Here is a 26,396-nt window from a genome sequence, read left to right on the forward strand (position 1 = left end):
TCTTATATATGTATGTCAGCATAGACTCACATAATCATTTTTATTCTATCAGAATCAGATACTGACATTACTTGTTTTGCTCAAAATTTTCTCAAGTTTAGGCTGATTCATGTGTCCTTTTGCCATCCTTCCTTTTTTTTTTTTTTTTTTTTTTTTTTTTTTTAGTCAATACTTGCTTTCTTGCACCACAAGATCTTGCAGGCACATCTTTTTACTTCCATGTCCCATCCCTGGAATCAACCATTTCTCCAAGGAGCTCCAATTCTTTTTATTGAAGAGTTGTATTTAGAAACCATGATTTGGATATTCAGTGTGCTCAGTGGTGCTGGGACACCATTGCTTCATAGCCCCTCCATGGATATAATAGGAAATGCATATTTGTAGACACGTTACATCTATATCTTTATTTCAGTTTGCATACCAAAAGCTGTGAATTCACAGTGATACTTCCAACCTATAAGTCCTCTGTAGGCCCTTTACTCCTGAAATAGATACTTTGGTGTCCTTGAATGAGTTTTAATTCCCATTGTTTTCAACAACACTTCCCTTTTGAATGCTTTTTTTTTTCTCTTCAGGAAAAATATATTCCTATGTCTAATAAGTTTTATCTATTTTGTTTACCCATATATTCATTACAAACAGATCACCAGCATATAAATACAGGCCCCAAACTCCACAAAAATAGCAGCTTTTATTTTTTTGCCTTAAGTTGTCTTCAGTGGTCTCATAGGAAAGGGGAAAAAGAATTTTCCTCCCACTTTTCAATCACATATCACTTTGGTGACTACTTTTTATGCTTGTCTTAGGAATAAAACAGAGTGATTTTTCTTTTCCTCCCTTGATTAGAATTGCTTTAATGTTTTTAATCATCTTGGTTTCTTTCATTTTCCTCCTTAAAACTAATTTGAAAAATAATTATGCTTCTTGTAGGAATCATCCAACAGCTCTCCCACTATCCCAAAGTATCATTATTGTCACTCTTTTAGGTAACATGAGGTAATAATTACTCCAGTCTCTCTGTGCCTCCCTATGCAAACCTGCACTGCTAGTTTCAATCTGCCTCTAACTGATTCCTTTCAAAAAAGGAGGGAGAGACGAAGAAAGAAAAAGCCAAAACTTTCTGAAAGCTTTTGGTTCAGCCTTATTAACTCATGGTGTGGTTTGTAAAACCTTCTTCCACAAGTAACATAAAGTGAGTTTATGAAGAAAATATGAGTCATTTTCTAAGTTGGCTATTGAAAAAAAGAGCAATAGGCTTTTCTGAATTTCAGGCATATCCAACTTAATATTCCAGGACTAGGCTTCATTCTGAATATTTTGAATATTTATGGGGCTTGATGTGTGGACTTTTTAAAAGGTCACTTGAAAATGAAGTTACTTTTATTTTAAAGTTGGAGAAGGTGAACATGAAAAAGGAACGAGCTTTTAATGGAAACCATGATGTCTGTTCTCCTGCAAAAGGTCTTAGTTTCCTGTAGTAATTGTATTTTTTAATGATGTTCCTCATATGAGACAATTGCATCTTGATGTGTAAAACAATTTCAGCTCAAAACTTGGGGTTCTCAAAATAAACTAACTGTCATGTTGACATGGTGCTTTTGTTTCAGCACAAGTGATCACTGCAGGTAAGAACAATCAGCAGTATTTACTCACAATCTGTATACATATGCTTTTCTTGGTTGAGATACTTCTGTTTGCACATGATAGTCCTCAACTTATGTTATTTTAAGAACAAGAGGAGCCCTGATAAGGATTAGGGTTGTGCCATATACCATAAGGGGAGGAGATAAGGGTGGGTTTAATGAGAAGGGAGGCCTCAGGACCAGGAACCAAGGGGACCATTCTTGTAACTCCTCTGAGTCTTCTATAATGTATGGCCATGGAATTATAGAACCCAACAGTCCTAGAAGATGAGCCCTATTGTAAAAGGGATCTTTGATAAGATTACTTTGGGAAATACTCTACACCACCCCTAGCAGACCTTAAAATTTCACAATACCCATTAGGATATTAAAAGCTCTGAAGTCTCCTTTGTAAAGAAATCTATTTAATCTTCTCTAACCAAGGGATTTCTAAACATGTTTGACCATTGCTTTGAGAAATCCCATTTTAGACAAAGTTCTTGGATAATAAAGCATTACCTCTAATTGGATCCATGGAGTTCAATTATATTATGTTTTAAATATCACAGATGAAAGTTTGTTAAGCGATTGATTTAAGGTCACACTACTGTTTTTCAGACTCCTGGTCCAATGCTCTTCACACTGGTGCTTTCAATTATAGACCTTGGCTGGGGAACCGTCTCAATTTACTGAGACCCACGGCTGCTTACTTTATACCCATATCTCACAGGCCTAGCATTTAAAGAAACTTTCATTTTAAATACAGTGATTAACTGTTATTCTGCTGGTTCTCTTGACAGACAGGCAGCCTGCTGTTTCACAGACAACCCATCAATCCTGATTAAGAATGTACCTTTATTTCCTGTGCATGACAAATATATTTTCTGCTATTTCTGGTCATAGACACTTTGGTTCCAAATTTTGTTAAGATTTTTGTCATTCCAAATGGTGATATTTCAAAGGAGTTGAAACTGGCTAGCATGTTAGCCTTATTCTTGAATCCAATAAAAAAAATTTTGTTGAATTTGCCTTAATGTTCACTCTTTCAGTTTATTTTATGTCCTAGATCCAGTGGAAGAGAGGCAATGTGCCCAATGTTCTAAAAGGCTATCGATACAGTGGCCTTAGTAAATAAATCCAAATGAATACTAGTGAGGACAGTAAAGTTTTCCAGGGTAAGCCCTCTGGAGACATGAAAAGGGGGTAATGAAATCTCTGGAATGAAAAACTGAAGATAGTGTGTGGTGAGGGAGAATAAATACCAAGAGAATATACTTTTGTACTTTCTACCAGTAGAATAACATATTCTTAAAGGGATGCTATTTTTTCCTTATAGGTATCAGGAATAGCAGAAGTAGTAATCACAGTAATACCATCATATCAGGTGTAATGTGTCTCTTGTCCATAAAGCTGGGCCAAGTGTTGTGTTAATTAACCTTGAGATGGAGGTGTATTTTTCAAATGTAGCCATTTGCTAACTGGCTGAATGAATGAACAAATTTTCATTTGGTTCTGCTTAAGGGTAAGAATTTTTGATGCTCAGTAGGGGGCAAAATCAAAGATGAATAAGTTATATCTTGCCTCAAAGGTGTTTTAAATGTAATAAGGGAGAAAAGACTAGACACAATGGTAGGGAGGTGTCATAGGACAGGTAACACTGAGGAAGTTTCACAACGAAGGGGAAAGATAGTATCACAGAGGGCAAGCATGGAGTAAGTTCTTATTTACTCCATGAGTAAGTGAGTTATGGTCCACAGGATGGTCAAGGGAAATGGGAGCTAAGAATGCCTGTTCAAAAACATTTACTTGATAGGATGGCTTTCATAGCCTTTGAGGAAACAGGTTTAGCAGCAACCAGAATGTAACTGGCTAAAAAGAGAGTGTGGAGTAGAGCTGTAGTTAGTGTCTACATCTCTACATCTCTACATGAAGGGAAGAAAAGAAGTTTTGAAATAAGAGAGTAAAAGCGAGAGAGATACATATGCCACGGAGGACTTACATTTAGAGAAGGGTGACTCTGAGGTTATTTGGTGTCCCAGTATAATGAGACATAGATGATGGAAATAGAACTGTCCTTCTTGTCTCTTATTCAGTAGAAGATACTTCGTAAGATGATAAGGCAAGGTTAATGAGTAAGGCAATCCCTTCTCTCAGTAGCTTTGTTATACACAAACTTGTAAATGTCATATATTGAAGGGTGCATGGAACCCTTAAATCTTGAGAAGATCACACCCCTACTACTTAATATGCTCAAGGGACCTTATTTTCAAAGATTAGGTGGGGGCACAATATTTACCTGTGTAGTTAACAAGCGACTTACTAACACAGTCACTTGAGTTGTTAATTAATGTTTAATTTTTTAATTGCTCACACCTGCAGAAATTTCCTCCAATAGGAACGAAGACCTAGTTTCAACCCTGGATGGTTTGAGTTGGGATTTTCTTCCATGAATGTATAAGTAATTGCAATCCCTGTTATTCCATAGGATTCATAACACAATGCAGTCATCCATAAAGTGTGTACTGACCATGAGCTTAGAATAAGGCATGTTGGTATGGGGTCTAACAGGACAGATTTGTATGGGCAGGATGGTTGAATCTCTCCTCTCAAGCAGCAGCCAATCAAGCTGGGAAGAGAAGGCACAGATAGATGAAGTAATAAGTAATTAATAAGTATTACAATCTACTACCATGTGATGCTAGCCTGAAAGCTGTCAGTAGAAGATAGTACCAAAGAGGTGGAATGCTATCTGCTAAAAGGGATTAGGAGCACAAGCTCAATATCAGATTGTATGGAACAGAACCTATTTGTCCACTTACTGTGACACTGGGCAAATCACTTGGCAGTTTGGGTTCTCTATTTCTCTGTTTAATGGAGACAGTAATATTGTGTACCTAAAGGAGTTATTAAAAAGATTAAGTAATATATGTTGGTTTGCAACCTCAGGAGCTTCCTCGCTGAAATCTGAAATGGAAGGCAGGGAGAGACAGAATAAAGAGGCAAACCACTCCTGACTTAGGCAGCAGGTGTAATAATCAAGGAAGCTTATATGAAGCTTGTCTCAGGAAGTCCCCAAATGAATAGATCTCCACACCCACTTTCCAGAGTCTCAAAAGTTTAGATAGAGGTCTTAACCGGGTCAGTCACATATATTTTCCAGATGGTCTCAACACATCACTCTCAAGTTGGTGTCCTTGTGGCAGCATACAATGTCAAGTAGAACATACCTTCCAAGGACACAGGAGGGGGAAGTAAGGAGCCTTGGATTGCCTGGGTCCGGCTCATGGGTCAACAGGCAGTCACACCCTTTTGATGGTCTCCTCCAACACTATACAAAGTGTTGAACAGTATCTGGTTCGTAGATAATCCCATACAAATCTTTAGGGATTTTTTTTAAGATTTTATTTATTTAAAAAAAAAGATTTTATTTATTTATTCATGAGAGACGCACAGAGATAGAGAGAGAGACAGAGACAGAGACACAGGCAGGGGGAGAAGCAGCCTCCATGCAGGGAGCCTGACTTGGCATTTGATCCGGGGTCTCCAGGATCACGCCCTGGGCTGAAGGCAGCGCTAAGCTGCTGAGCCACCCGGGCTGCCCCAAATCCTTTGGTATTCTTATATTTGTTGTTATTTGGTTGGTTTTTTGTTTTATGATGGACTGATACAGGCTCCTCATTTTTTCCTCTCCCCTGGCTTCTTGGTTGATGGGGCTTTTGGGTATTAAGTGGGTGTTTCTTCCCGCTTCCCTGAGTTTACTAGACAGTTAGGCATGTGAGTCAGAGTGGGGTGAGATGGAAGTCTTGAGTGGGAGGAAAAAGATGTCTTTGGAGGGATCAGTTAAACAAGAAGATTGCCCAGGGCTTTCATCTTTTTCTTAGGTTTTGTTCCTTAGAGGCAGTGGGTAACATGCCAGCTCTGAAGATATTCATTCATTTATTCAGAGCTACAGATTGATAACAGCCTAGGTGATAGGCCACGGGTTATCTGGCTTTAGGTTGTGATTACAAAGCCTCCCAGCTAGGTGACCTTGGGCAAATTACTTCACCTTTATATTGCCTTGGTCTCTACTTCTGCAAAATAGGAATAATTCTACTTCATTCACAGGATTGGTTGAAGGATCCAATGTCTGAAGTATATTTGCCAAAGTCTCTGACATACAGTGAGTAACTAAAGCTGTACTCCTTAGCAAATGAAGGGATGGTCACAATTCCATCTACTGTCTTTGTCATCGTGGCAAGTCATTCAACTTGTCTTAAGTACATCTCAAATTCTTCATCTTTAAAATGGGATAAGAATAATGCTTACCTTATATGGCTATTGAGAAGATCAGATTAGTCTCTGGGATAGTGCCTGAGTCAGAGAAAGCATTGTAGAGTGACAGCTGCTTCTGCTGCTGTCATTATTAATTATAGTAGTGATGGAAGTGGTCAGGATTTTATTTGTGAGGCAGAAAAGGATGAGAGCCAGAGAAGATACAGACAAGGCCTGCTCAGGCATGCTCAGAGAAATACAGGGTCATGAGGAATCCAGGTTTACTGTTTTCTCTTGAGGTCAGCTAATTAAGATGTTAATACTTTGCTTATTTTCCCTGACTGTTGAGTCATGGGCATTAGTATGCAAGAAATTACCTTCTTTCCTCTCAGCAAGTATTTTCAGCACATCTCAAGCTAATGTATCCTTCTATCCCCGTCTAACTGCCCGTGGCTAAGTAGATAGGAGTGTATTTCATGGACATGTGCTCAGTAACCCTGAACTCTGTGCCAGGCAAGAACAAAGTAAACCCTGATATCTGAATCTTTTGTATTTTCTGATTTTGTGTTACATGGTCTGGGTTGGAATTAGTTGCTGGACCACAAACATAGGTGTTTAATAGAAAATGTGCAAACCCCCCCCCCACGCCCCCCCCAAAGAACAGAAGGTGTAATGTTCATCAAAATGTCTGATAGATCCAGGCCCAAGAAACAAAATCTGTTCTCCACCTTGTTCTTTCATCAGGCTAGGGGACTTTCAAGCCAAAATGCCTTTTAATGGCATACACTCCTGCTTACTTTGAGGGGTCTTGCCTACAGGCTCATTACTCTCCTAGTAAGAAATGGGTTCCCCTTCCCAATTAGGAATGTACCACGAGACCAACCATTTCTAACCTCTCCTCACTGTAAGAAGTCAATGAAGTCTGACCTCTGCATGCCATCCCTCTTCCCCTCCCCTTTTCACAAGAATGATTTACCCTAAGGAGATTCAGGGAGATCACTGCAGTCAAAAGTCAGAGGTTATCAAACTTTGATGTGTCTCACAGTCACCTTGGAGCCTAAATAAAATGGTCCCCCCAGATCCTAATTCAATAAGTTTCATTGGGAAACACATTCTTGGGAAATATTGATTGCTGGTGCTTCAAGGAGCATCATATCTTGAGACGTGTTAAACTAAGAAATGTTTCCCAGCCCCAATCTATCTACAGATCTTGGCAGCAGCTACCATGCAGAGTACAGAGTTTGAGAAATTCCCTAGGATAATGGCATTTAAAGAGTGACAAAATCCTGAGTTTCTACAAGTAAGGGATAGACTGCTGCCTGCAGAGTCATATCAGGATAGGAATGAGGAGGACTGGTATGGAAGGTTTTGTCTCAGCCAAAAAACTTAATTTTGATTTTCTTGTTTGCATGCCTATTACTCATTTCCACTGATGATTTAGTTCAAATAAAAAAGACTTCAAAAACTTCTTATATAATTGGCTCTAGGACTAACAAAGAGAGTAGGACAGGCATGGTCCCTGCCTTCATAGTTGATGTTGTAGAAAGTACCTCCAGACAAGCTAGTAAGCAAACACTTTTATAAAATAATGACAGGTCTTGAGTAGTGCTAAGAAAAATCTAAACAAGTTTGGACAGACAGCAGAGGAGACACCTTATACATAGTTCAGGAGGAACCTTACACCAGATAGTAAAAAGTGGCATTTGGAAGAGTGAACAGTGGTCAGCCATGCCTATTGTGGAAATGGTCTTTAAGGTGAAGACAAGAACCAATGCAAAGACTCGGAAGTGGGGAAATGCTTGACATGATAAAGGAATGAAAAGGCCAGTACAAAAAGGTTGCACTGTTCCATGCCAGCCGCACATTGTAGTTTCAATTTTCCTGGTAGCTACTGCAAAAAGAGTTTAAAAAAAAATAAGAGAAATTAATTTCAGCAATGCATTTTATTGAACTTAGTATATCTGAAGTGATATCATTTCAACATATAAGCCATTCAAAAGAATGCTAATGGGATTCTCTACATCCCGTTTTTCTTGTAGTAAGTCTTGGAAATCTGGTTTGTATGTTATACCTCTAGTATAGTAGAGCTAGCCATAGTCCATGTGCTCAGTAGCTCCATGTGCCTAGGGGCTATTGTGTACAGAGAAGAATCAGAACATAATAAGTAAAAAAAAAAAAAAGTGAGTAGAATGGGGAAAGTTAAAAATATCGGCAGGAGCAGATGAGAAAGGGCTTTGTAGACCATGGTGAAGCCTATGTGAAGTTTCACAACAGATTTCTCTTAAAAAGAGGACCCCAGAGCAAAAGCAGTTTGGAAACTACAACTAGTCTTTGTGTTGTCACGTAGAACACCTATAGGAATTGCTCCCCTTCCCTGCCCGAAGGACAGCACACAGTAGCAGATTTTAGCTGAATCCTTTGAAGTTAAGAACAATGCCTTCTATTTTGAAGAAGTTTTAAGGAATGTACTCAAGAAGCCCACAGAGTAATCTTAGGAAGGAAAACCCATGTAACCGTACCCATGTAACCGTGCGGTGATTCCTTCTATTTCTCTGACCGTATTGTTATGTTGAGCACAGGCACCCTTCCTCTTGGCCTGCAGTTGGGTTCATTCACTCTATTTTGCATCTCACTTCTAAATACAGCTGAGCAGTTGGAACCTGCTGCTGCCCTCCCTGAGGGAGCTGAATATTGGCAGTTAAGGAACAGGACAGAAGCCCCCAAGTCTCTGGTGGTCTTCTCTGACCCACCTGCCATAAGACACAGAGACATGTGCCATTTGGGTTTTGTAATTGCTTCCGATATTAGGTAACCATGAAAAAAAATTTAATAATGAAAACTCTTACAGTAATCATGACTTTGATTCATTCCATTTAATCATTCACCAGAATTCTGCTACATGTAAAGAGCTCGATGTGTATTTGTTGGAAGAACCAGTGGATGAAGGAGCAACTCTTTCTTGGGCACCAACCATATATCAAGTACTTTGAGAAGCTGTTGCTACAATAGAAAGTAATAGTCCACAATTTTCATTTTAATTTCTTGGGATTAGCTGTTTCACAATACCTACGGGGCTTTAAAAAATATGAATGTCAGACCTTTCCCCACCTGGTAGGTTAGTCCTCCAAGATGAGATCAGGCCCAGGGCCGCTCCCACCTGATTCCGGACCCGAAGTCATGGACTGGGACACCAGGTTGGCAATTACAAAAGAGCATGGTCAGCATCTTGTGGAGTTTGGAGGGATGAAGACAACAGGAAGCCGTGAAAGCATGCAGGAAGGACCCCTATACCAGCCTAGAATACTTCCTGAAAAAGGTGTCATCTGAGCTGTGAACTGAAGGGCAAGAATAAGCTGGGTGAGCGAAGAGCAGAGGGAATCACGGATCACACAGAAGGAAGTTTTATATCAGAAACTGATACAGTCTTGCTCTCACATTCTAATCGTCCTTCTCTTAGGATGCCGTGTATGTGAGAGTGTTTCGAAAGGTATAAACCCCTCTCTGAATGTAAAGTATTATTATTTTATGGATTCCGTTGGAGGGAACCTAAGTTGATTGATGGGTGAGGAGGATGAATATTTGATAGGCAGGGAATGAGCTGTACAGAGCAGAATGTCTCTGAGAAGCAACTTCAGTGGAATCACAGCAGATTTCTCCCTCAGCCCCAGGGCCCGGAATGGTGTAACGAATTGAATTATTTAATAGGGAAATAATGGTTAATCTGAAAATTTTCTCCAAAATACATATACATCTCTTACTGGCTTGGACTTCAGCTCCATAAGGGCAGGGGCTTTACCTGTCTTTTTTTTTTTTTTCCTGGAATCTCCAGTGCCTGGAGCATGTTATACAGCGTGAATATGCTCAATGAGTATATGTTGCTGGGATGAGTAATTGAAGTGGAAGCGGGGGGACATTGGGAATGTTATCTTGAAATGATTCAGTGTTCTATCATGACTTGCAACAGGTTAGGATTAAACTGTGTGTAAACTACCTTGGAATTATTTTGCTGTCATTTTGGACTATTTGTATGTTTTTATAACAAAATTAGTGCATAAACATTTCTCATTATTAATTTCAAATTCCGCAATACAGAGCATGACACTCCTCTCTGTACCTGTCCCTCGCCAGAGGTTACCACTGTCAGAGACTGGTATGTATCCTCTACATTCTGTTCTGTCCCTTTAGATCTCTGCGTGTACAGTGTGCACGGATGTAAAACATATACTGACAGAATCACATCATTCATCTTGTTCTTTTTTGAATTTTTGCCTTTATAAGTGTGTTTTGCTGTTATGTCCTTGAGAGGGTGTTTGTAAGGCTGTTCATTCTTTTTTAATGACTTTGCAGAATTTCATGAATGGAAGTCCTGGAGTTGATTTAGCCATTCCTATGTTTTAGTAATGTAGTAACAGTATCGCAATAAATATCCTTGTACCCATATTTTATGTGCATGAATGTATCTAGCGTAGATTCTTAGGACTTTTGAAACTTTTTAAAGGAGCGCATTTCCATTCCCCTGTGTGGAGTTAATATCAGATATGGATAAATTTGTCTTTCATAACATGTTTAGTTAGCAGCCTCTCATTTGAAAATTTTATGATAAAATATAAATGTATTTTGGAGTCAAGAATTTCATCTAAACAAACATGCAGTGAGTATATAAATGTTTTTTGGAGCTCTGACTAGTTTTATCCCCTTTAGATCAGGGAATACTGTCAGCCAAGGGTACCCTGCTGTACTGCCCCACCATTTATATCATAGTCCTAGCAGTAGTAACTTCTGGACTTGAATAGTGTACAGCTCACACAACCATACTAGGTCACCTTGACGTCTGGCATTTTCCACTGCCACTATTTTTATTCTTTTCTTGTTCTCAGGATATCCAGCTAATAATACTGGGTACTTTGGTTGCAGAGTCAGGATTGGTTACATTGTGCTGTTCAGAAAAATTAGGAAAGACATATGTCCCTTCAGGAAAGCAAACAACATCTTAAGCCTAGAAATAGACATTGGGACCTATCAGTAAATGTCTGGTTGAATGAACAAATGAATGAATGAATGTAAAACAAATGAAACTAAACTTGTGGTTCCCCAGACCATTTTCTGCATCAGTTATTGCCCCCTCAAAATGTTAGCCTGAACCTGCTGTCACTGTTGGGTGTGGGCAAGAATGTGCTACTTTAATTGGGACATTCATCTGGATAACAGGCTTTAACTGAGTGTTTAATGATGGAATGGGGCTGTCAGGCGGAAATTCCCAAAGCCCGCCACACTTGAGCCTTCATGTCGACTAAAAAGGAAAAGTGAAGTCTTGCTGTACAAGTGACTTTAGCAAGATACAAGGTCTTCCCAGATCAATATCCACCAAACAACAAAGACAATTGATAACTTAAGCTGCGATGAGCCAGATAGTACCTGTGGGCTCTCTTGACAAATGTGACTAACAAGTCCTTTACATTGTATATCATGTAAGGAAGAAAGCAAAGAGGAAGCAAGAGCATTCTCTGCCTGGTAAAGCAGAATATGGAGTTTTACTGCCCATCTATTTTAGTAAGATTATCTTTAGAAAAAGAAAAGTGCATTCATTCACCGTGAGATTTCTTGTCATGTGCATGCATATGCTTATTCATTCAATACATTTTTATTAAGGGGATTTTTTTTGACTGCCATGTGCTATGCCTTGGGATATACTTTTGTGTATAGATAGCAAAATGTCCCCATACATACCATCATTTTAGGTATTTCTCACAATGCAAATCTAATCTTTACCATCTCAGCCTTAGTACTGGATTGTTGAGCAGATGATTAGAGACTCAGTACAGATTTATACCAGGACAGGTGCTTTTAGTGCTGGTTGTTTTCTTAAGCTGTGATTATTGGCAGGAGATGAGTGTATCTGTTTTATAGCATTTAATAAGAACGTTTGAAGTGCCTACCACTGTGACAGGCACTGAGAGGGACTATAAAAAGTATTATAAAGCACTTTGTCAATGCCCACAGGTTTATAATACATTCAAGAAATAAAGTGAGACTCATAACAAATAGTTAACTGACAGTACAAGGTGGCATATAAATCTGTGCCTATAAATCTATTCCTGTGATTCAAACATGTGCTGTGGGAAAGAGAAGACAATGCCTACATGGAGATACTGACAAAGTGCTCTAATTAGTAGAAAATGAGTAAATAAACAACACAACATCTATAAAACCTAAATTGTCTGAAATCACTTGCAATGGGAAGATATTAGATATCTCTGGGATCTTAGATATCTCCTCATTCTGAGGATGAAGACAAAAAGAAGAGAAAGGTGAGAAATAACCTACAAAAATGAGTCAGAAATTGATTCACATTTTAATCAAGAAAAAAAATTGAGCCCTCACCCCTAGGGATTTTCTCAGTTAGTTAGTTGGGGTAGTGTCCTGAGATTTTATACTAATACTTGTCATCCCCTTGGCCCAGAATATGTCAGGGTCTATGGGAAAAAGGAGCTTTATCACTTACTAAGTTCAGCTGCATATAATAGAAAACCTGCTACCGATGGCTTAAACAAATGGGATATTTTCTTATGGAACAAGTAGACCTCCTAGAGGTGGGCATCTAGGTGATTCTTTGATCTGTCCTTCATGTCCATCATGAAGATGGCTGCCCTATTTCCTGGCATCTTGGTCAAATCCATGGAAGGAAGGGAGAGAGACATGGCAGGAATGGTGTCTATTCCTTTTATTGGAAGAGTATACACTTTCCCAGAGTATCCTTCAGACCTGTCTTTGGCAAGAACTTTATCAAGTCCTATCAAGTGTAGCCACACTTGGTTTCAATGGCTGCTAGGAGAGTGAGTATTTACTTTGCCATGGGATGGAGGCAGGCAGGAGAGAAAAGGGTTGGAAATGAGCAGTGGATATGCCAACCAACAGTTCCTGCCTCAGGAATTTCCATAGAAGTAGTGTTCAGTATGAAATAATAATTCAATGGGATGCCTGGGTGGCTCAGCAGTTGAGCGTCTGCCTTTGGCTCAGGACGTGGTTCTGGTCCCGGGGTCAAGTCCTACTTCGGGCTCCCTATGGGGAGCCTGCTTCTCCCTCTGCCTGTGTCTCTGCCTCTCTCCCTCTGTGTCTCTCATTAATAAATAACTGAAATCTTTAAAAAAAAAAAAAAAAAGAAGAAGAACTCAAAAGTGTATCTTGAGTGGCATCATGCTTTTGACTGGCCAGGTTTAAACACACACACACACACACACACGTGTGTATATGTATACCACATCTTCTTTTTTTTTTTTTATGATAGTCACAGAGAGAGAGAGAGAGAGAGGCAGAGACACAGGCAGAGGGAGAAGCAGGCTCCATGCACTGGGAGCTTGACGTGGGATTCAATCCCGGGTCTCCAGGATTGCGCCCTGGGCCAAAGGCAGGCACCAAACCGCTGGGCCACCCAGGGATCCCTATACCACATCTTCTTTATCCATTCACCTGTCCATGGACTCAGGTTGCTTCCATATCTTGGCTATTGTAAATAATGCTGCAATAAACATAGGGGTACATGTATCTTTTCAAATTAGTATTTTCATTTTTTTTCAGGTAAATAACCAGAAGTGGAATTAGTGGATGTCTGTTGACCATCCTATATCTTCTTTAGAAAAATATCTATTTAGGTCTTCTGGTCCATTTTTTAATTGAATCATTTGTTTTGGTGTTGAATTGTGTGAGTTCTTTATATATTTTGGATATTAACCCCTTGTAGTAGATCACCTTTTTTGTTTTGTTGATGGTTTCTTTGATGTGCAAAAGATTTTTAATTTGATAAAAATTATCCCAATTGTTTATTTTTGCTTTTATTTTCTTTGAGAAAATAGATCTGGAAAAATATTATGAAAACCAGTATTTAAGAGAGAACTGCTTATGTTTTCCCCTAGGAGCTTTGTGTTTTTGAGTCTTATATATAGGCCTTTAATGCATTTTGAGGTTTTTTTTTTTTTTTTTTTTTTTTTTTTGTATACAGGGTACAAAAGTGATCTAGTTTCATTATTTGGCATGTAGAATTCCTATTTTCCCAATACTGTTTATTGCAGATCTTTATTAAAGTGTGTTTTCCCCATTATATAGTCTTACCTCGATTATAGATAAAATGACAATGTAAGTGTGTGCTTAACTCTGGGCTCTCTTCTGCTTCATTGATCTATGTGTCTGTTTTTGTGCCAGTACCATAGTATTTTTCACAAAATACCAATAGTATTTTTCACAGTATTATATGGAACCTATAGGTTGCTTTGGGTAATGTGGGCATTTTAATGGTATTCATTTTTCCAGCCCATGAGCATGGTATATATTTCCATTTATTTGTGTTACCTTCTGTGTCTTTCATCAGCGTCTTACGGTTTTCAGAATACAACCTTTTACTTCTTTGGTTGAATTTACTCCTATATATTTTATAGTTTTTAATGCAATTATAAATGGGGTTGTTTTCTTAATTTCTCTTTCTCCTAATTTGTTATTATTGTAGAGAAACAGCATATTTCTTCATATTAATTTTATATCCTGCAACTTTACTGGGTTTATTATTTCTAGTAGTTTTTTGGTGGAATCTTTAGAGTATTCTATATAGAATAATATGTCATTTGGAAATAGCAACAATCCTACTTCCTTACCAATTTGGATTTGGGTGCTTTTATTTCTTGTCTAACTGCTGCAGCTAGGATTTCCAGGACTCTTTTGAGTAAAAGTGGTGTGAGTGGACATCTTTGTCTTCTTCCTCATCACAGAAGGAAAGCTTTTACCATTGAGTAGATTCAAGTTGTGGGTTTGCTGTATATAGCCTTTATTATGTTGAGATATGTTCTCTCTAAACCACTCTGTTAAGAGATTTTATAATAACTGGATGTTGAATTTTGTCAAATGCTTTTACTGCATCTATTGAGATTATCATATGATTTTCATCCTTCATTTTGCTAAAGAAGCATTTTGATTGATTTTTGGGTATTGAACCATCCTTGAATTCCTGGAATAAATTCTACTTAATTTTGTGAATGAGTCTTTTAATTTATTGTTGAATTTGATTTGCTAATATTTTGTTAAGGATCTTTATATTTTATGTTCATTAAGGATATTGACCCATAATTTTCCTTTTTTGTAATGACTTTGTCTGATTTTGGTATCAGGGTAATACTGGCCCTGTAGAATGAGTTTGGAAGCATTCTTCCCTCTTTTATCATTATGATTATTATTATTTTGAGATAGTTTGAGAAGGATTAGAATGAACTCCTCTGTAAATATTTGGTAGAATACACTGGTGAAGCTATCTGATCCTGGATTTTTGTTTGTTGACAGTTTTTTTGGTTAATGGTTAATTTTTGTTACTAGTAATTGGCTTGTTTAGATTTTCTATTTCTTCCTGGTATAGTTTTATATCAGGAACATTCTATGTTTCTAGGAATTTATCCATTTCTTCTTAGTTTTCCAATTTGTTGGCATATTGTTTTTTCATAGTAGTCTTATAATCTTTTGTAGTTCTCATTTCTAAGTTTATTTATTTGAGTCCTCTCTTTTTCATTTTTCTTACTGAGTCTGGATAAAGATTTATCAATTTTGTTTCTCTTCAAAGAATCAGCTTTATTTTATGGACTTTTTTCTTATTGCTTATTAAATCTGTTTTATTTATTTCTACATTAGATCTTTATTTTTCCTCCCTTCTACTTCCTTTGTTCTTCTTTTTTAAATTTCTTCAGGTATAAGTTTTTGATTGTTTGAGATTTTTCTTGTTTTTGCATATTGCTATAACCTCCTACTTAGAACTCTGTTGCATTCAAAGATTTTGAATTGTCATGTTTCCATTTTAATTTTTTTCCAGGTATTTTTAAACTTTTCTCTTATATTGTTTTGCTGCCCCATTGCTGTTAAATAGCATATTGTTTAGTCTCTACATGTTTGTGCTTTTCCTCCATTTTTTCTTGTTTCTAGTTCCATATCGTTGTGGTTGAAAAATATGATTGATATGATTTCAGTTTTCTTAAATTCATAAATATTTGTTTTGTGGCCTAATATGTGACCTATCCTGGAGAATGCTTCATGTACACTTAAGAAGAATATGTATTCTGGGGCACCTGGGTGGCTTAGGTAAATGTCTGACTCTTGATTTCAGCTCACATCATGATCTCAGGATTGTGAGATGGAGCTTTGCATCGAGCCTTGCATCCATGCTTAGCATGGAGCCTGCTTGAGATTCTCTCTCTCCTTCTATCTCTCCCCTACCCACTCATGCTTGCTCACGTGCTCTCTCTCTCTCAGAAAAAGAAAAAGTGTATTCTGTTGTTTCTACATGTAATGTTCTGTGTATATCTGTTAATTCCATATGGCGTAATGTCTTGTTCAAAGCTACTACTTCTTTATTGATTTTCTAGTCTAACTAAAAAATCCCGTACTATAATTGTATTATTGTATTACATTTTTGCCTTTTTATGTTAATATTTTCTGTAGATATTTAGATGCTTTTATATTGGGCACAATGATATTTAAAACTATTATGTCCTTCTGTTGGATTGATCCTGTTTTCATTACATAATGACATTTTTATCTCATTACAGAAAAGTTTTAAAGTCTATTTCTCTGACATAAGTATTACTACCCAAGTTTTTGATATTGCTGCTGTTTCCTTGTATGTTTGCTTTTGATTTCATTTTCATGGAAAATATTTTCCTTTCAGTTTCAGTTTGTATGCATTTTTTTTGGTTTGAATGGAGTCTCTTCTAGGCAGCATATAGATGGGTCTTGTTTGTTTGTTTTTTTTTTTATCCATAATATTTTGTCTTTTGATTGGAACATTTAGTCCATTTACATTTAAATTAATTATTGATAGGTATGTACTTACTGCCATTTTGTCAATTGTTTTCTGGTTTTATAATTTTTCTCTGTTCAGTTTTCCTTCTTTTGCTAGTTTCTTTTGTCATTTGATGACTTTTTCTAGTGTTATACTTGGATTTAGTTCTCTTTATTTTTTTTTGTCTATTAGAGGTTTTTCATATGTGGTTACCGTAAGGTCTGTAAAGTATCTTATATGTATAGCAGTCTGTGTTAAGTTAATGGTCCCTTGAGTTCAAACACATTCCAAAAGCACTAAATTTTTGCTCTCATATCTGCATTTTATGTATACAATTTCATGCTTTACATATTTTTATTTTCTGTATCTCTTAACTAATTTTTGTAGATATAATTGATTTTACTGCATTTAGTTTTTACTTTCATACTGGCTTTCCAAGTGATTGATCTACTACTTTTCCTGTGTTTACTTTTACCAATGAAACTTTTTCCTTTGAAAATTTTTCATCAGTGGCTTTTTCTTCTCCATTTAAGAAGTCCTTTCACAAACAGTGTATGTTCTCACTCATTTGGGGAATATGAATAATAGTGAAGGGGAATATAAGGGAAGGGAGAAGAAATGTGTGGGAGATATCAGAAAGGGACACAGAACATAAAGACTTCTAACTCTGGGAAATGAACTAGGGGTGGTGGAAGGGGAGGAGGGCGGGGTTGGGGGTGAATGGGTGACGGGCACGGAGGGGGACACTTGACGGGATGAGCACTGGGTGTTATTCTGTATGTTGGTAAATTGAACACCAATAAAAATTAATTTATAATAAAAAAAAAATAAGAAGTCCTTTCAACATTTCTATTAAGTCCCATTTAGTAGTGAATTCCTTTAACTTGTTCATCTGGGAAACTTTATCTCTTCTTCAGTTCTGAATGATAACCTTGCTGAGTATTTCTTTTTTTCAAGATTTATTTATTTATTTGAGAGAGAGAGAGAAAAAGTTCAAGTGCATGAAGCCTGATGTGGGGCTCCATCCCATGACCTGAGATCATGATCTGAGCCAAAATCAAGAGTTGGACATTTAACCAAATGAGCTGCCCAAGTGCCCCTGAGTATTCTTTTTTTTTTCTTCTAAAGATTTATTTATTTATGATAGACATAGAGAGAGAGGGAGGCAGAGACACAGGAGGAGGGAGAAGCAGGCTCCATGCCGGGAGCCTGACGTGGGACTCGATCCCGGGACTCCAGGATGGCGCCCTGGGCCAAAGGCAGGCGCCAAACCACTGAGCCACCCAGGGATCCCCTTTTTTTAAGGTTTTATTTATTCATGAGAGACAGAGAGAAAGAAAGAGGGATGGGGGCAGGCAGAGAGGCAGAGACACAGGCAGAGGGAGAAGCAGGCTCCATGCAGGGAGTCTGACATGGGATTCGATCCCGGATCTCCAGGATCACACCCTGGGCCGAAGGCAGTGCTAAACCGCTGAGCCACCCAGGCTGCCCAGAACTGGCTCCTTTTAGCATCCTGCTAGCTAGCCTGAAGGAGGGCAAGAAAAATGGTGTATGCCAGCACTCCTTTTCCTGGAGAAAGTCCCTATAGATCCCTGCCTTTCCAGAGCACACCTTAAAATTAGTCGATGAATCTTCTTTATATATAACCCAGGTACTTTTCACATTGTTGCCTCTGTGCTGTTACAACGCATTGGCCCTTTAGGAATGGAGTCTTAATTTGCCATAGCCCCCTGGTGCTCTCAGAGTTAAGTCCTACTGATTTTCAGAACCAGATGCTAAGGGGGTTTATCTTCCAGGTGCAGATCCCCAGGGTGAAGAGTGCCCAATGTGGAGCTTAAACCCTTTACTCCTCTGATAGACCTCCTCACCTGTGGATATGTAGACCAGGAGTTTGGTTCCCAACTTTGTTTTTGCCGCTCCTGCCCTTCTTGATGTGGCCCCCTCTTTATAACTTTAGCTGTAGAAAAGCTGTTCTCCTCAGCTTCAGATGGTTTTCAGAGTGAGTTGGAATATATGTAGTTGTAGCCTGGATGTGTCCATGGGAAGAGGTGAGCTCAGGGTCCTCCTACTCTGCCACCTGCCCAAGGTCCCTATTTTGATATATTTTAAGTAGATGAGCAGGGCAAATTTTTAGCAATTAATTTGCTGGTTTTAAAGGTATACACATTTTACATTCAATTAGGAGATTGCCAAATGTTTAATATCTAGGGAAGCTTAAACTACTTCCCTAACAAAAGGTAGAAGAAAAATCTGTTTATCTGTCCCACCAGTTTCAATTGCTTATCTCTCAATAGCTTTCTAAAAATAATTGAGTGTAATGTCTATTAGGTTAATTCTATTTAGTGATCACTCTGGGCTTATGTCTAGAAGAGAGGCTGATGAGCTACAGTAAACACAGTCCAAGTTCTGGCGATTCTCAACCAATGTGAATTTGTCTAGACTTTCTGTTTTTAATTGCAGATATCTCATACAACATAATGACATAGTTCAAATGCAAGACTATTATTTTTGCTTACATTCAGACTCATCTAATGATTGTCAAAAAATTACTATATTGCCAGAAAATTGGTCCTATAAACTAGATGTCCACAGGAGCCTCCTTGCCCTATGGAAATGTAGCTATAATGGACCCAAACGCCTAATTCCACTTTCCACGAGAATTTAAAGTTCTCTGCCCTTTCTGGAAGTCTTTCTGGTTCCTCTGTCCAAGTATCTTAGAGTGTCTTAGAGTGCTTTCTCCATTCAGGTGTTTTTTTTTTTTTGTGTGTGTGTGTGTGTGTTTTATTGTTATTGTTTGCTTGCTTTAGTGGCAAACTGGAGGAGATAGAGATTGGTACTCCTTCCCCTTGCCCCCTTCCTTGCTCTCTCACCACTGTGAGAAAGACTTGCTTCCTTCTGTGAAGTGTCTATGGCCAATAGTATCCATGCCTTCCAGTCTCCAACTCTGAGATGGTTTGAGAGACTTGCTTTCAAACATATACATGTCCTCCCAAGAAATTTTTAAAAGAAAAAAAAAAATCCTCCATATCATTACAGTCTCATCGCTTTAGTTATGTTGGGAATATCTCCCCTACAAAGAACCTTTCTCATACTACATTTCTGTTTGTTTTTGTTTCTATTTTCATTGATTGTTTTTTGGCTATAAAGATTCATAGACCAAGGGCTTTCTTAGGATAAATCCAGTCCTTTGGTAGAAGAAAAATCATGACCTTGGGAGAATGAGATAACTCTTGTTCAATTCAGGCCCTACCATTTATTCATTGTGTAATATGTGACTTAGCTTCCGAATCTTGTTTTCTTCAGTAATCTAAAAGGAATAATTCTTAATGTATTGTTTTAAACATTGGGTGTCATCAACATCAGGCTTCTAGAACAGGGCTTGGAAAGCAGGGGATGTTCATGAAATTATAGTGTTATGACTGGAACTCGAACTCACCGTCATCAGCTGTATCCTTAAAATTTGAGTTACAGATGCTAATTCCACAATGTAGAATACACACACATTCCCATTATCATTATTGGAACACTTTCTTTTCTAAATAGTGAAGTGTCAGGAGAAGACCATGTCTAATTTCCTGTTTTGTTGCTGAACACACATAAGGTACTCAGTCAATTCTTATTGATTGGTATTTTATTGATTGGTAATCTTTCAGAGATACGAAAATGTTTCTTCCTTCTACTTTCTCAGTAACTACTTAAGAAATCTGAAATTCACTGTATCAGAAACTATTTGATTTCCTCTCTGCCTGCCTTACTTTAATTCGGGTTTCTTTTCTGGCATGAGACATATCTTCGTTTTTTTTCTTCTAAGAACAAATCAATCTTTCTCATTTCTTGCTCTTTTCCAAATTCCCTTTTGTAAATCTTTCTTTTCTTCTTTTTCTTCTACACCTGAATTCTCTTCTGTTCTGGTGGATAGTCATCTCTAGTGTGACAAATGCCCTTATTTCTATGTGATTCTCCCGTCTACTTTCCTCCAGATGATATATTCACCTTATTTGAAAGAAAACATCATTTGTTTCCCAGCATCTGATCTAAATAACAGTGAAATGTTTGTTTAAAATTAATGCTTTGTGCAAAAGAACCTTCTCTGTTTACTTGACTTGCAGTATTTTAATATTTAACATGCTATGATGTAAAACTTGTGGAAGAAAAATATCCTGGTGTGATCTGGTTGTCTAACAATTTACATTCAGCTGCAATATTTTATTTGCTATAATTACTCACTGACAAAACAGGGAATCGAAATGCAAAAATACAAAATGCTCTTGGTTTGCATTTTATTTTGGAATGTGAAAAACCTTCAGTTCTTGAGAGAGAGAGAGAGCAAGCAAGCATATAAAAAGGAAACCTGGCTTAGTCAGATATCCATCTCTACACACTAACTCTTCAGCAGTAAGTCTCAAACCAGAGTGGCAACTGTTGGGCTTTCAGAGAGACTTTGTAAAGAGGCTGTGTGAAGTGGACTTAAGGTTGGAGGGCAAAGCCTGGGATCGTCACATTCTATCTCTTACTCCAGACTCTCCCTGTGATTTTTGCATAGGTTCTTTCACTGTGTAGCATCTGCGGATCTGCTCTGAAACCATTGAAGTTTCTTAGATGAAAGGTAGGAATCCACTGGGCTCTTGTTATAGAATGTCCGACTCTGGTGCTCTTTTCCCCTCCTATTATTTGCACTCTTGAAAGTGACAGGTTTCAATGGGATTGTGGATCTGAGTGGCGCATGACAGCCAACACTTAGCCATCATGTATGTACCAATCATTATCTGGCTCCTAGTCAAGAAGCTTTTCCCTAGATTCAGAGGTAGGAGCTCATACATCCAGATCTTAGCCCCTTCTTATATCCCCTAACTTCATTTGCAGTTTGAAAAATGAGAAGCCTCTCTGTTTCTGAAATTCTGAATAGGATTACACAATGAATTTTTCAGTAAATAATTGATAGAGGAAATCAAAACAAGATTCTTCTTTATGATTAAACTCAACAGTGTTCTCCGGTTTAAGAAAAGAAAAAGAAAAAAATTGATTTTTGTTTCACACTGGGACCAAAAAGTGGTACTACATTTTTAAAGTCTAAAACTGACTAAGACAACTGTGTATTGATTCTTTATAATTCAAAATCTCATTTTTCTCCCCATAAGCTACTTTCTTCCCAAATGTGCAACGTTTTTCATGTAGCTTATTCAAGGTAGATAGGATATGAGACAAACTATACAAAATAGTTTACCAAGAACAATTAGCATGCATTCCAATATTTCTAACATGTAAAAGAGGACAAAGGATTAATCATTACACAAACTACATGTAGGCAGGGCTTAGGGGAAAGTCCTTAGAAATAAATCCCATGTTATGGTGATGCATATTGAAAAAGTTTTTTTTCTACTCTTCCAGGAACAGAGAATTTAGTGATCCTTAATTTGTCCCCAAATATTTTTTTTTTAGTTCCCAAGTATTGATTCTATGTTCTAAATTCAGCTCAGTTTGATTATTAGTGTGAAAGTTGATTGAGTTGAAGGATTTTTTTGCCAGAGAAACCTTTTTTATCTAACAAGAAGATGGGTTTCCATAGTTTATTTTTTAATGATTATTATAATTTCCATTGTGTTTGTCAGTTTTGTCTATCTATGATTCAAGCAAGTTCTAGAGGTTCCCAGGGTTAAAAATACTACTTTCCTATTGTCCTGTTTCTACCAGTAATAAGAAACCAGACTACCCATTTCTCTCTATGTATTTGGGCATGTTGTCTATCAAAGCACAGAAAGCTCATGGACTGTAATAAAATGCTGGTGAATTGAAATTGCTCTCTGTGGAGGACACATTATATGACCACCCTACCTACTGAGGCCCTGTTGAAGTTAGACTACTTTAGACTTAAGAAATAGATTCTAAAATTTTATGAGGGAAAGGGAGATTTATTGCAAAGCTGCATGGAGTCTTGCACTGGCAGGAGAAAGCATCAAGAGCTGAGGAAGCTCTCTGCAGCCCACACTCACAAATGTCATAGTCATAGGAAAGCTCTCTTGTTTTCTACTTTCTAGCTATCTGGATTTCCTTGCTTACTTGGTTCCTAGGCCATTGGGAAATCAGCTTGCCCATGGCTGACCATATTCTCTCTACCTCAGCTCTTGCCACTTGGATTGTATTTCCCAATCCACATTTCCAAGAGCAGTTAAAAATATTTTGTTGTGTTTTATCTGATGTTTCTTTGTCTTTGTGAGAGGGCCTTACAAGTCCATCATGCTATTTATCCCACTTGGACCTGGAAACACCCTCAGAATCCTTATTAGCACAGTATTTTTAGCAGATGCAATCAGTGGATTAGACGTGATGCGCCTGGATTGATAATATTTTCTATCACTTTACCACTAAAAGAGTTAGATCTAAGATAGAGCTTTGGCATCAGGGTAGATGTGGTTTCTGTAAAAGGGAAAAGTGGGAAATATGGTTGATATGGTGGCAAAATATACATAACATAAAATTTACCATTTTAATCATGTTTAAGTGTACCATTCAGTGGCATTGAGTATATTCATAATGTTACCACTATCCATTTCCAGAACTTTTTCATCATCCCAAACAGAACTTCTGTACCCATTAAACAGTTATTCCCTATCCCCTCTTCCCCCTAGTCACTGGTAACTTCTGTGTACTTTCTGTGTCTATGAATTTATTCTAGTTATCCCATTGTAACTGGAATCATACAATATTTGTGCTTTTGTGTCTGGCTTATTTGACTTAGCATAATATTTTCAAGTTCCCATGTTGTAGCATGTTTCAAAATTTGATTCCTTTTTAAAGGTGAATAATATTCCATTGTGTAAATATACCATGTGTTGTTTATTCAAAGAATAGCATTTTACACTAGGCTTTCTAGGGCAGGAAATGTATGGCAATGCCACTTGGTCTCATGGGAAGGCTCAGAAGCAAAAGATCAGGCAGGGATGATGCTCCAGATCCTTGCAGCATTCCGCTTATTAGAAGTATGTACTTTGGCATTTTTAATTAACTCCCCTAAACCTCTTCTTTATCATCTGCCATATGGACATAATGATGCCTGTTAAAGGTTTGTGGTCTATGTAGAATAATGCATAGGATATGTCTGGCTTAGCACATAGTAAGTGTTCAGAAAAGTAATTCCCCATTGTTACCCATTCCTCCACTCTTGAAAACCCCTATCCATGACAAGAATGAAGAAGTACATAATAGTGGATGGGTGTTTTTTTTTTCATAGTGCAGGAAAGAAAAAAAAAACAAAACAAAACAGGGTGCTTGTCTGTCCAGGACATGGATTTAAGAATGGTCAGGCAAGAATGGTAAGATCTTCAGGGCAGGAAGGAGTGGCCTCTAGGACTTAGCCCTCCTTGTATCTGTTGCATGAACTGGGGGTGGCTAGTGTCACAGATCTGATTGATCTTAGGAGAGAAAGGAAAGCACACTTCTCTGTCTACCATGCTGAAAACACCTTTTCCAAGACAAAGAATGCCTATTCCCCTTTTAAGCTGCTTTTGCTATTTCTCATGGAAAAAAATGTTTTTCATTTTGATAAAAAGCAATTTCTGTGTCCCTGCCAAGCCAGCAAAGACTCTTTAAAAAATTCTTCTGCTTTCCTGGTATCAGGGTGCCAGGCACATCTGCATGGCACCAAACTGGGGTCGCATCATTTTAGCATCAGGCAAGGGAGGTGGTTGGAAGAACAGAGCAAAACACACGCCCTCCTCTGTTAATACCCTGGAATCAGAAGTGCATGCCTAGAGTCTAACTACTGGTCCTTTGGGCACATTGAAAACTTGCAAACAATAGAATTGGGATGGGGTGGTAGGAATAGAGAAAAAAAAAAGAGCACCATATCCTCCTCTCCGTTGCTCAACGTCAGTATATGAAATGGTTACTTTCAGGCAGAAAATCTTTTAGTTCCAAATAAATAAAAAATAATAGAACTGAAAGCAGCCTGGTGGTCTTTCTAATCGACTCCGGCGTTTCTGGGCAAAGTCCACTGTAGGATTTGTTCTCCCCATGTGTCTCAGGAGAGTCACAGCCAAGCTGAACTTGAAGATGTAAGGCAGATATAGATATGTGTGCTCACCCTTCACCCCACCCTGCCCCAGGAAGCCCTGCATGCGCAAACTGCGTAATGCCATTGGCCCTTACAGAGATGTGTTCTCAGATAGCTTCCTGAAAAAGGGGAGCTGGTCACAAGTTGTTTTTAGAGGACATGCATGTGATTTGGTTGTGCCTGGAGCGGCTCTTTCCACACCTGACAGCTGGTGTTTCTTATTAAGTATTTGAACACAATCCAACATATCGATGTTGGCCAGCTGACTTGAGTCTGAGTCCTCAGGAGCCCTTGTTCAGCATCTTCAGAGCTGCCTGGCAAGGGCTGGTGGTGCGTGGGGGTGAGCAGAACCTTTGGAATCAGATCCAAGTTCCACTTCCTGCTCCTCTAATTGGTGGCTGTGTGGCTTTTGGCAACTCATTCAACTTCTCTGAGCTAAAGTTTGCTTCCCTGTTAGATAATGATGAGCCTGCTTCTTCAACATGTTGGTCCCCTCACTTAAATAAAATCAAAGAACTTTTCTTAAATGTTTGCAGAGTTCACCTTGTAGCTGCTGCCCCCCAAATGATGGTTTTTCCTCATCTTTCCTCTTCTAGAATGTGCTGTAGTTTTTCTTGGTACCAATGCTAAAGCCCTGGAGCTGTGAACACCACCATCTCTATGACACAGAAATTGGCCAGGAACCTCCAGAATAAATCTGAGAATTAGAAGGAAGAAGAAAGCCTATCACTGTGCATTTGTCAGTTGGCATCTCTTTTCCTTTTCTAGTTAGAGTCTTTCATAGTAAAGTGGTTATTTTTTTTTCTTCTCCTTGAAGCCACGTATGTTGGATAGTGTTTGACAGGCATTTTTGTGTGTGCCAAAGTATGGGGGAAAGTGACAAGGAGAGGCCCACTCAAGATGTCACTTCTCTGTGCTGCAAGCTGGAGCTGACAATGCAGTCCCTTCTGAAAAACCCCGACGGTGTGTTGGAGCATTGTAGTGTCAAGAGGAGAGAAAGATACCAAATAGTCGAGGGTATTGCTCTCCTCATGTGAGAAAAGTGTTTCAGTGTGGCACACTTAGAAGGCTGTGCTCTGGAATGGGGGGTCATCACTTCTTCTTACTTGTGTGGAGAATCATATCGTGACAGGATATTTTTTATTTCCTCCTGGTGTTAGGCAACCGTCCCCTCTGGGCAAGGAGACACGTGTGTGCATACACATGTGCATGTGATACCTTCAGTGGGAATTTGGAATAAGCAGCAAAGGCATCCATTCTCACTTCATCAGTTCCTTGCTTTTTTTTTTTTTTTTAATGTATTTCTCACCAGTGACAGGTGGTGAAATGTCATCATTGTGGGTAGGCGAAGGATGGGATTTAAAATTTTTCACATAATGACATAGTGTGTAAAGAGATCTGAAGGCACAAATAACTACCACCGCCACCATCACAACAACAAAGAAAGTGAGGTAGCACTTGTGAACTCTTGTCCTGTGCTCAACAAGCACCTGGCACGTAGCACGCACTCAGTACATGCTGTTTTCGATATTGTGAATAAACAGATCTCACAGAAGCCCTGCTATTTCTAAGTGTTATCTTTAGTGGAAAAAATGTACAGCTGTCAAGGTATTAAGTGGACTTGCCTGTTTCATCATCATGATAGTGTTCCCAATCAGTTAAA

At 38.3% G+C, this 26,396-nt stretch overlaps 1 protein-coding gene across 8 annotated transcripts in view; it reads left to right on the forward strand.

Moving 5' to 3' along the window:
• The window catches only part of FHIT (fragile histidine triad diadenosine triphosphatase), a 1,388,110-nt gene that overhangs the window by 1,060,670 nt on the left and 301,044 nt on the right, over nt 1–26,396 (forward strand). The window contains exon 2 of one of the 8 annotated variants that reach the window (XM_055344941.1): nt 21,227–21,289. The exons of the other annotated variants lie outside the window; for them this stretch is intronic. Coding sequence (XP_055200916.1) covers nt 21,283–21,289 — 7 coding nt within the window. The 5' untranslated portion in view covers nt 21,227–21,282. The remainder of the gene's footprint in view (nt 1–21,226; nt 21,290–26,396) is intronic. 8 annotated transcript variants of the gene reach the window in all.

Source organism: Nyctereutes procyonoides, unplaced genomic scaffold, assembly GCF_905146905.1.
Source record: "Nyctereutes procyonoides isolate TBG_1078 unplaced genomic scaffold, NYPRO_anot_genome, whole genome shotgun sequence".
Lineage (NCBI taxonomy): Eukaryota > Metazoa > Chordata > Mammalia > Carnivora > Canidae > Nyctereutes > Nyctereutes procyonoides.